This window comes from Dunckerocampus dactyliophorus, chromosome 16 (assembly GCF_027744805.1).
Source record: "Dunckerocampus dactyliophorus isolate RoL2022-P2 chromosome 16, RoL_Ddac_1.1, whole genome shotgun sequence".
In the NCBI taxonomy this organism is placed as follows: domain Eukaryota; kingdom Metazoa; phylum Chordata; class Actinopteri; order Syngnathiformes; family Syngnathidae; genus Dunckerocampus; species Dunckerocampus dactyliophorus.
In genome coordinates, this window is record NC_072834.1 from 11,674,477 (window position 1) to 11,685,788 (window position 11,312).

General features: G+C 42.2%; 1 protein-coding gene across 2 annotated transcripts; it reads right to left on the reverse strand.

The window, feature by feature from the left end:
- Nucleotides 1-1,874: 1,874 nt before the first annotated feature.
- Nucleotides 1,875-11,312, reverse strand: plp1b (proteolipid protein 1b). Of its 2 annotated transcripts, none has more exons than XM_054756083.1 (7): nucleotides 11,148-11,312; nucleotides 9,593-9,779; nucleotides 9,356-9,512; nucleotides 6,340-6,517; nucleotides 6,003-6,076; nucleotides 5,863-5,928; nucleotides 1,875-2,695 (listed from the first exon to the last, which is right to left on the reverse strand). In XM_054756083.1, the coding sequence occupies exons 1-7, from the start codon at nucleotides 11,149-11,151 to the stop codon at nucleotides 2,624-2,626; spliced, it is 738 nt and encodes a 245-aa protein (XP_054612058.1). In that variant the 5' UTR covers nucleotides 11,152-11,312; the 3' UTR covers nucleotides 1,875-2,623. The 2 variants fall into 2 exon arrangements, with proteins under 2 accessions (XP_054612058.1, XP_054612057.1); XM_054756082.1 differs by lacking the exon at nucleotides 11,148-11,312 and adding an exon at nucleotides 10,102-10,338.

Sequence of the window (11,312 nt, forward strand, 5' to 3'; positions counted from 1 at the left end):
ACTAGCGTTGGTGATGATGTCTTTATTATATTCTCACTACTTCAGGGATGACATGGAAGTTTGATCATTGATGGAAATGTCAAGATTAAAGTGAGCGAGCCTGCAGTGTCGCCCTGAATGTCTAAAGCATAGGTGGCAAACTCAAGGCCAGTGGGCGAGATTCGGCCTGCCATGTTGTTGTATGTGGCTCGCGAAAGTCTGGAAATAATACACGTTAAAAGACACTTTCGAAAAATTAATATTATTATTATTATTTTATTTGATTAATTGTTTTTAAAAAATTTTTTTAAAAATATAATTACTCCAATGATATATTCATATATATTCATATTATATTATATATAAATATATGTTTTATTATAATTTTTTTTTATATTACTAAAAAAAATACAATAATTTAAAATCCTTAAGACACTAAATTTATTTGTCCATTTGTACTGCATGCAGTTGGATTCTTATTTTTCTGTTGCCACACTCCACTTAAGTGGGTTCCCCGGTGTTTAATATTTGACTGACATGCACTGATTTTTAGAGCCTTTTTGCGGTGCGTAGTGTGAGCCAAGGCTGTGGCACATTTGATGTCACCCGTGTTCTTTCTTCCCCCAAAGCGTGCACTCTGATGCATGCTATCTATAGAGCTATCCATCTAGTGCAGGGGTGTCCAAAGTGCGGCCCGGGGGCCTTTTGCGGCCGCGGCTGTTTTTTTATTGGCCTCACGGCAATAAAAAAAAACAGCCAAGAAATGTTATTTCTTGTTAAATAAAATTTAACAAGAAAACTTTGTTAGAAATCCCAACAATTGAAAAATATGCAGTAATTTTACAAGGAAATATTAAGAGAAAATATTTTTACGGTGTAAAAAATTAGGTCATTGTGGTGGCAGTTGAAATATGAAAGAAAACATGTTTTTTTTTTTTAAAGGTCGTAATGTTATGAGAAACAAAATAAATTTAAGTTGTCATTAGGTTATAATATTATGGGAATAAAGTGAAAATATTACGGGAACAAACTCATAATATTACAAGATGTAATTATACAAAGATTATTTTAAAAGAAATATTTTGAAAATTAAAAAACCCCTTTTTCACCTATAGCATAAAGCTGAGATGCATTTTTTCTTGAAATATGTATAACTTCACAACAAGTGTTGCTTTACAAAATAGCAAATTGGCCCTTGGATCCTTTCATTTTTAAGTATGTGGCCCTCGGTGCACAAAGTTTGGACACCCATGATCTAGTGAGTACACCCCTCACATTACAGCAGCCTTTTTATTATATCTTCACAAGGGACAATACTATAGAAATGGAACTTAATTTAGAGTGGTCAGTGTACAGCTTTTCTAGAAGTATAGATTAACTATCCACTGAAAATAAGTCAACACACAGCCATTATTGTCTAAATAGCTATAGCTAAATAGCAAAACACATGAGTGCACCTCACAGTCATCATATCCAAATTGCTAGCACTGCCTTAAACCTCTCGGGCATGCGATTGACCAGAGCTGCACAGATTGTTACTGGATTTCTCCATGATCCATAAACATTTTGTGGTTCTCCATCTTCCTTCCGCTTGAGGAATGCCTCACGGGTGCTCGGTTGGGTTCAGAAGGTTCAGAACTCCGTCACCTTCACCTTCAGCTTCCTCAGCAAGGCACTTGACATCTTGGAGCTGGAAAACTACCATGCGTCTCAGTTACTCCTCGGTGAACCGCAGCTCCCCCGTGCCGGCAGCACTCATGCAGCCCCAGACCATGACCGTGACCGCCACCACGCTTGACCGTAAGCGAGAGACACAATTATTTTGCTGCTCAGTTGTGTTGACTGCTGTTTAGACATGAATGTGCTGTGTGTATTTCAGATAATACGCAGCAATGTTGATTAACCACATTTTTATTAAAAACATGTCATTCATAGTTACGACAAAATCACAACGTTAAAATGTCAAGTTTCCATTTCAACTGGCCACACATGACAAAGCTCAATGAGTAGCAGGCGGACATATTAAACGTGAGTTATCTGATGGCGGGTTAGCGTAAAAAAAAATCGAGGCATTAACCCCCGTAGTGCATACAGTATATGGCTTTGTTTCCCCCCACACAGTGGTGTTTCAACAAAGCAGATATGTGAGCGACAGTGAGCAACACAACCCTCCAGAGGTGCAGACAACTTTGGTACATTCAGTTTGAAAACCCACAAAGGTGACAATAAGACAGCAGCTGAGGCGTTTCCGAGATGTAATGCATGCATCAGTAAGCACCGAAAGGCGTGCATGCAAGTTAGGCTTTGAGAGCTGTCACCGCTCTTTGTTATTCCTCAAATGCCACGCATCACAACTAATGAAGCTATACACAAAAACGGCCAAACAGGGGATCACACGTACGTGAGGGAAATGAACAACAAAGCTGGGAGAATCATCTGAGAGAACAGGAGTCTTCATCTCTCCGTCTGTTGCTCATACTAAGACACAGTGGTGAGAAATATTATCGGAGGCCGCCGAGAGAAATACGAGCGGGCGATCCGGGTTGGCTGTTCCGATGAGGGTAAATGACATCTAGTATCGCATGTGGTTGACTGTCCATCTCACAACCGGAGGACGCCGTTGACTGGGTTGGGGCTGCTGCACTTAGCGTACCCCTTTCCTGCCCAGGAATCGCAAAACCGCATAGTTGTAGGTGGCGGCGACCAAATACACAAACTGTGAACAAAAGATGAAGATGAGAGGAAAAGAAATGAGGCATAATCAATAATTCAGTCTTTAAAAATGACAATAATGATCACTTTTGGTACGCTGTCAGAGAGCTACGGTATTATTTCACAAAATGGTAGTTTGCTGTGGTGTAGAATTGCACTGCATCATACTGAGAGTTGTTTCTAATATTATTCTTATTTTCATTACGTTAATGAGAGTAAGAGATAAAGTTGTGCCCACATGATTCATACCCTGGCCAAATTTTGAGTAGATTTTATTTATTCATTAAGTAGCTCAGAAGAACACAAGAAAACGACAAGAGACCATAAAATGTGTGTAGAGATCCATCCATCCATCCATCTTCTATGCTGCTTATCCTATCCCAGCCTAGCCCAGCTGACTTCGGGCGAGAGGCATGTTTTTGGAATGTGGGAGGAAACCGGAGTACCCGGAGAAAACCCACACACGCACGGGGAGAACATGCAAACTCCACATAGAGATGCCCAGTGGAGATTGGAACCCTAATCTTCCCAATCTCCTGACTGTGTGGCCAACATGCTAACCACTAGGCCACCCTGCGGATAACACGCTTGTGTTATCTCTATTTTCATCCGCTCTTTCTCCAGCTGGAGGCGGGACAACTGGGCTCCTGTTGCTGATTGGCTGTCTGGTTACTTAAAACCGATATTTTGCAGCTGGGAGTTGCCTGTTTTGACTCTTGTGCTCAAAGGATGTGCTTGCTTGGACTACTTCTACTTTTTGGATGTTTAATAGATGTCGCGTGTTCTAATAGTATGCTCAGTTATTTCCCTGCCATCCATTCTGGCTCTCAGCTTTTCTTTGTTTTATTACAGTAAGTTTTCATGGTGCCTTTTGCCAGCTCAAGACAAAGCTCAGCTGGTGCATGCTTGCTCCCTCCTTGTTGGCTTTGCGTGACTTTCATCAAAGAAACTTTAGCTGTTTTTCGGCCTCAAGCCTGTGCATCTGGGTCCAGACCTACATAGCACATAACACCATGTCCAAAATTATTCACACCCTTTGTGAATACAGACATAATCATTTTCAAAATTTAGAGTTGGTTGCTGTAGTCAGTGATTGTCAATTGGTGGGCAGGAGCCAGAAGTGGGTCGTCGACCCATTCCGGATGGGCAGCGGACAGCAATTCAAAAAATACATTAAAATACAGTGGAACCTTGGTTAGCGTCATGGATCCATTCCAGAAGGTCCGACTCGTGTGAAATGTACTCTACCCGAATCCATTTTTCCCAGAAGAAATAATGTAAATCCAAAAATTTTTTTTCCAGAAAGCCAAAAACATTAACACAAAACGCGTTTTTATGACGGATGCTCCGAATGTTGGATTAAAGCGTTTTAACGCGCTACCCCCCACACGATAGTTTTCGTGGCATGTCTTCAGAGTTAAGTTCCACACAGCAGACATGATTGTTTTTGTTTCTGGCAATCCTGCTCACTGTGAAGGAAAGTGGGATGAGGACGCTGCCCAAGACGTTAGGTCAAGATACTACACTCCGCAGGGTTCGCTGCGGCCTGCAATAGTTCTAGCCACAGGTGATTGGCTTTTGTGATCGCCGTTGAAAGGCATTTATCGGCATGTGCCAACCACGTGATTTTTCACGGAAATCGGCCGATACTGATCGGTAGCCCATCGATCAGAGCATCTCTAGTTTTTACAGTTTTACAATTACTGCACAGTCGTCCCTCGCTACATCGCAGTTCAAACATTGCTCCCTAAGTGTCGCGGTTTAAAAAAAAAGAACTTATTAATAAATGATCGCTGTTTCGTGGTTGACTATGGCCTTAGTATAATTAAAATATATATATATATATGAAAAATATAATTAAAAAAAATCGAAAGACAAGTTATATGTAGCATTCTGGTACCTAGGCTTTAATAATGTTTTGAAACAATTCTTAAGTTTATAATAAGTAAATTGGAGAGCCAAACTAGTTGAGCAATGCGATGTAAACAAAGAATAACAGGACTGTAAAGGTGACTATAGTGGTGTTATATCATGTCTACCGGGCTCTAATAAGGTTAAAAACTGTATTTAGAAAGTCTATGTACAAAGTCGCGCGCATGTTGGCCAACACATTAACAGCCTGGAGATCGGGAAGATCTGGGTTCGATTCTCCCCTGGGCATTTCTGTGTTTGCATGTTCTCCCAGTGTGTGTGTGGGTTTTCTCCGGGTACTCTGGGTTCCTCCCCAAAACATGCATGTTAGGTTAATTGGCGACTCTAAATTGGCCATAGGTATGAATGTGAGTGTGAATGGTTGATTGTCTATATGTGCCCTGAGATTGGCTGGCGACCGGTCCAGGGTGTACCCCGCCTGTCGCCCGAAGTCAGCTGGGATAGGCTCCAGCATGTCGCGGGCCGCAAAATGTGACTCGGCGGGCCGCAAATGGCCCACGGGCCACGAGTTTGAGACCCCTGGTATAGCCTATCATAACTGCTTTTGTGCGTGTACGTGACATGGACATGTACATGAATATCAACAGCCGTGAGTGACGGACATGAACGTCTATTATTTTACTTGGGTCAAAAGTAAATTTACGACAATTTTTATACGGTTTAATTCGTAACTGTGAGAAATATTGACATTTTTTGGACAATCTGTTCTTTTAACACTAGAAGTCCCACAGCCCAGCCATAAGGCTTTTCTACCTTTCATGCCCAAAGGACAGCCAAGTGACTGGATTAGTTTTGAAGTAATATCCTAATATATTCAGAGAATCAGTCATCATCTGTGAACTGCTAATCTGGCAGGTAATGGCTGCGTTTACATACCAGAGGTGGGTAATTGTAGGGTATTGAGTTATTAATTTTAAACCAGCCGTTTAAACTTCAGAACCCCTGCTCTAAATGACGCTTGAAGTCACCGCCTTCTTTACAACAGTGCAAAGGATTCACTCAAAATTGCCACTCAAAAATATAAAAATATATATTTTTCATCAGCCTCTTAACACACACACAAAAAAAATATTTTTTCTGTCATTTCCAGCTAAAAGACACCATTGAGCAAATAGAACCTGACTTTGGCTAAGGTATGAATAATGTTGGGCTTAACAGTATATTTACTTATTATGTCCACTTCCACTAGTATTAACTGTGACCCAAATGCATGCAAATGATTCAAGCCAGTGCTCTCACCAGTGCTAAGAGAGTGATTCCAGCTCCAGCGAATGCAGCAATGTACAGGTCATAGGTGAGGTGAAACTGAAAAAAATGCAAAATATTTACTCATATAAACGACACTGCATACAAGTGTAATATGTAAATGATGTACTCACTTCGCTGGTTTTGCAAATCGATGCCAAGGTCATTCCACAGGCCTTGCCTGGCATTGCATTCCAAGGAAGCAACCCTTAAATGGAGACATGACATAATATCAGTGATGTATTGCATACCAATATTGTATAAAGATGTATTATGAATCATTTCTATCATTTCTTCGTTCACTTCAATAGAATAAGCATCAGCAAGGAAACTAAGGTGTCATCCCATGCTATCGCTAAGTGAACAACTGGTTTAGCATCTAGTCCCCAATGATTAATTCATTGCCTTGCAGGATCACATTAATATTCTCATCAGGTGTGCATGCGGTCAGTCATTATAGGCTCATCGCACCATATTGCCTGGCGTCCATGCAAATCCATGCATGCTGATTTATGCTGGGGGTTGTTTCAGCCAAGATGTTGATGTCATGGCAGGTCTGCTCCATGTTGAACAAGAAGTAGACAGGAATAGCGGTGAAGGCAAACACGGCCAGCCAGATGAAGGCCAAGATGTACGTCACAATGATAAACTGTTGAAATAAAAAAAAAAAAGTGGAACGTAAGGTCATGGGAATGCAGCGCAGAGCCTCTGGTCACTGTGTGATAAATGTGGTATCATTAAGTATGCTGTCAAGCGTAATTCTTAAAAAAAAAAAAATACAGCGGAATCTCCGAAGTTGAGCAACGTGGGGTTCATAGAAAATTATTTTGAAGAATATTCCTCAAAAGTCACGTGAAATACATCATCACTTCAGATGTCAGTTCATTGTCTGTCGGACATTTCAAAGGGGGAGTAGTTTTAATTTATTAGAGATTTAGTTTTGTAGGGGTGTAAGCGACTATTCGACGATTCGATTGGGAGGAGTCTGATTCGACGATTGTTGAACTGTGCAAAAACGTCTTGTGATCAAGACTGTACTATTCTGGCTACACGGGGGTACCAGTGGCTGCTGCATTTTTACACAGAAGGTCTTTGTTTTGTTATACGTGCCCTATTTTGATACAAAATCAGCCTAATTTGTGTTAATAAAGAACTGAAAATGACGTGTATGTTTAACCTTCAACAGAAGGCCGACAGTATACTTACTAAGCGTTAATAAAATCATCCCTTGTAGTTGCGCAGTCCGAAGGAGCTGAGGTGATCGCTGAGAGGCCCGCCCACCTCGGCGGACTTTTTCGCTCATAATGGCCACTAAGAAATCATCCAAAGTGTGGAAGTATTCTGAAAAGGTTAAAGATGACGCCCAGAAATGAAAGTGCAACTTGTGTCAGCAGCTTCTTACATATCATACGACAACAACCAAGATGGCGTATCATTTTAAAACGGGTACGACTGTAACGCCAACTGCATTTTATATCCACACTGTGGATTTTAATCCAGTAAATTCCCCTGCTAACCGAGAGTTTTGGCAAGTTGTTGATTTCCAAGCCATGTTGTTCCTATTTTATGTGCACTTTGCTAATGTGATTACGTGTGATTACGCCCACTTGCCGAAAGTGACCGTGTTTCGGTTTTGTTCGTCTTACTTTCTGTGTCACTAAATAAATGAGGGTACTGTTGTAGCACACCGGCCATGTTAACTTGTTTATCCGAGTGTTTTGACCTGTTTCTTTAAGGTGGAAAAAGTCAAAAATAAGGCAAAATCAGATTCGACAATTACAAATTTTAGTCAAAGACAGCCCTCATTTTTACAGTCGTTGACTTTACAGATGTATGTCAGGATGTCAATAAAGGTTTTTTGGCCTTCATGCATTGCCTGCATGCATGGAATTCATGCTTGAATGATACACAAGCCTCCAGCTAGTTGGCAGCTGTACTCAAACTAATCAACAAGCTGCCTGTTTGACCCAGTTGAAGGAGTACACAGGATCATGGGTGTGCAGCGCTGACGGAAGACAAACAATGGAGAAGTTTCTGACAGAAATAAAAATAAATACCAGATTGACATCAGAGGCGAGGAAAACAAGTGATAATAGGAAAAGAATGAAAAGACCAGGAAATACTGCGAAGCATACATAGCCTTTGGGCCGGTGTGCGAATCGTTCGCGCATTTTTCTCTGTTTTGAAAATCATACAGTCTGAGCAGTCTTGCCTAAATGTTACAAACTGACTTAATAAACCTAACTTGGAAATTTGTTTTAAGTTGTTGTCAGCTCATTTTACTGTGATCGTATACAGAATGCTGGTGCCAGCAACTCATACAGTGGTTTGTACAGATGCATACTGTATTTAAACATTTTGTCAGGTTTTCAGTAGTACAGTAACCCCTCACCAGTTCGTGCTTTAAATGTCACACTATTATGGTTTTTAAAAAATATATTAATTAATAAATCATTGTATTTTTGTGGTTGAATATGGCCTATTATGAGCCAAAAATATGCCAATTTAAGCAAATATTACGCTGTTAGCTAAATTAAGCATTTCCAAGCATAACGATGCCAAAATGAACAAAGCATTCAGAGGACACATTCAAAGATATTGTGAGAATATGCAGTATTCTACACTGGTCACTAGGTGTCAGTAATATTACATTGAAGAGACAATAGCCGCGCTGACTGGTTAGAATGTCGGCCACACACACAGGAGATCTCTGTGTAGAGTTTGCATGTTCTCCACGTGCGCGTGTGGGTTCTCTCCGGGTACTCCGGCTTCCTCCCGCATTCCAAAAACATGCATGTTAGGTTAATTGGCGACTCTAAATTGTCCATGTGAATCGGAACGGTTGTTTGTCTACGTATATGTGTGCCCTGCGATTGACTGGCAATAAGTCCGGGGTGTACCCCGCGTCTCGCCCAAAGTCAGCGGGGATAGGCTCCAGCATACCCCCGCGACCCTCATGAGGACAAGCGGCATAGAAAATGGATGGACGGAGACAACAGCCACGACATGAAGTACTGTACAGAACCCAGAAGGAAAAAAAGTAACAAGCAACTCTCATATTTATGTCTTAAATGGCTTATTTTCTCTTATTATGTATTATGTCTTATTATATAATGAGTGTAACGTTGACTATATGGGTGTTACTTCATGTCTAGAGGACTCTAACAATGTTAAATATCACATTTAAAAGGTTGTGAAAAGTTTTTCTATGCACTAACTATGAAAATATTCCATTTATAAATAAGGAATCCTATTTTGTGGAAATTCACTTATCACAGACGGGTCTATAAGCAATGAACAAGGGATGACTGTATAATTTAATGAATAATTGAACCACTGGAATAGATCATACTTCAGTTTTTGAGGTTTCTGAGGTTCCACACAAGTGTGACTTGATGTTACAAACCTACATTCAGAATGGTCAAAATGACATTGCATGATGATCCCTCTTGCACCCCCCCTCCCTCCCGTTTGACCTTGCACTCACCGTCAGGCTGAGGCACCGCCCACATTGGGTGCTCCTGAATTCCCCGAAGGTCTGCTTGACTGCGCTCGTCGTGTAAAAGCCTTCAGCCAGCAGCAGGATACCAAAGAGGAAGAAGAATGACGCCAGGCCGTAGATGACATACTGGGAGTATTGGACACTGGACAGGGGGAGGAAAGGTCGGTCAGAGTGGGGAGAGAGACAAAGCTGTAGAGGGGGGAAATGAAGAGATGAACTCACAAGGAGGCCAGGACCTCATAGTCCTGCTCATTACGGGCGAAGTACGTCTCGACCAGGACTTCGGTCTGGCTTAAGGCTTCGTGCCCACATCCACAAAATAGAGCCACTCCTGCATAGAACAGCAAGGTGGCCACCAGAGATGGGTAGGGCACTGCCCCCAAGCACCGGATACAGCAATCATAACAACCTGAGGGGGCATAATATATCAGCACACAGGCGGCACACACCGCACACAGAAGCACACAGCACATCTAAGCCACGCTGGGGGATTCTTTCACCCTGTGGGAGAGCTGGGACAAAAGGTCTGCCTGCAAACCCATCAGCATACACCAGGAAAGAACGAAAAAGACAACCGCAACAAACAAGTAGGCGATCAAACAAAAACAAACCGCCGCTTATTTCGAGGACATGGTGTGCACTCTCCCCGGTGTAAGCGGCTGAAGCAGGTAGCAAACATCCACAGTGTTAATAAATCAAAGCAGTGGCAGAAATGGGATAGAGGAAAGCACCTAAGGCTTTGCAAAGCCAAGGCTGCCTGACCGGAAACATTGGCTGCTTCTGATCCTGTACTCCACAACAAGAAAGATCCCAAGATGCACACGTCTGCCTGCCTACAAGCAACTGCAAAATAACGCTTATTGCGCTGAGTTCATCTGCAATGTATCGACGCCTCGACGCTTCTCCACAAGCTGGTCCGGCCCTCCTTCTGGCGGCGGGCACAGGCGTCGCCAGGCTAATGAGCGATGGCGATGGGACACTGACTTCACAGGCTTGAAGAGAGAGTGCGTCTTTGTGGCCAAACATAAGGTAGCTATTGTGTTTGCCATGAGACAAAGGACGGTGATGTCAAGCAAACAAAGAGCTTAGTGCCACACGGTGTATGTAGTAAGAAGCGGCAGCAATGTCAAGTCGTCCACGGCTGACTCACACTGGTACCACGCCGCCCAGTGTGGGGTCAGCCGCGGTCGGAGTGGGTGCAAACATTCATCAAAATACGCCAATTTACCGTGAAGTTACAGTGAGTTATACACACCGCTGTCGAAATATAAAGAAGAGTGCTGGAGTTGCAGCGGTGACAACACCGACGGACGCCCACGCCTCCGCCTCGGCTTGGTTGCACTTTAAAAAGTATCAGTGCAGACGGTTGATGTTAAGAAATGGGGACAATCGATGCACACGTAGCGGGAGGAAAATGGCTTTATTTAGACAAACGCAGGTTAGAAGGTTTATTTCCAACGTGCTTTCCAAAGTAACATCATGTTTACACTTGAACATGTTGGAAAAGGACCGACATGGAAAGGATTCGTGCCTATCATGTGCAGACGAAGCAACAACTTCAACCCAAAACTGAATAAAAGCGCTGTATTGAGTCACCAGTTAGCCGCAGATGATCAACAGCAAATTAATGAAAAGTATTGCCTCATGCCTCCATGTGATGTCCAAGGTCAGGAATGCCATTTAAAATACGACGTTATTGAAATTCACAATTACAACGTTCCCAAACAGCATTAATAATAAATGAAAAGGAGTTTTTAAAAATATTCCGTGCACTCACCCATGTCCACAAAGAAGTTGTAAGGTTATTGAGGTTTCTGCCAGGCGGTTTGGTGACTCTGATATGAGGATATGAGAAGTTATTCCCCGCCACTCCTATATGAATCTGACTCCCGCTTTTGTCTCATCAACAATAGATAGACCACATCTCCCCAAGTGACATCTT

Coding starts and splice junctions, on each gene's coding strand:
- plp1b (XM_054756082.1), bottom strand. CDS start 10,141: ATGTTTCCGGTCAGGCAGCCTTGGCTTTGCAAAGCCTTAG. Junction 5,929..6,002: donor CGATTTGCAAAACCAGCGAA/GTGAGTACATCA, acceptor CATTTTTTTCAG/TTTCACCTCACCTATGACCT. Junction 2,696..5,862: donor GAATCACTCTCTTAGCACTG/GTGAGAGCACTG, acceptor TTTTGTTCACAG/TTTGTGTATTTGGTCGCCGC.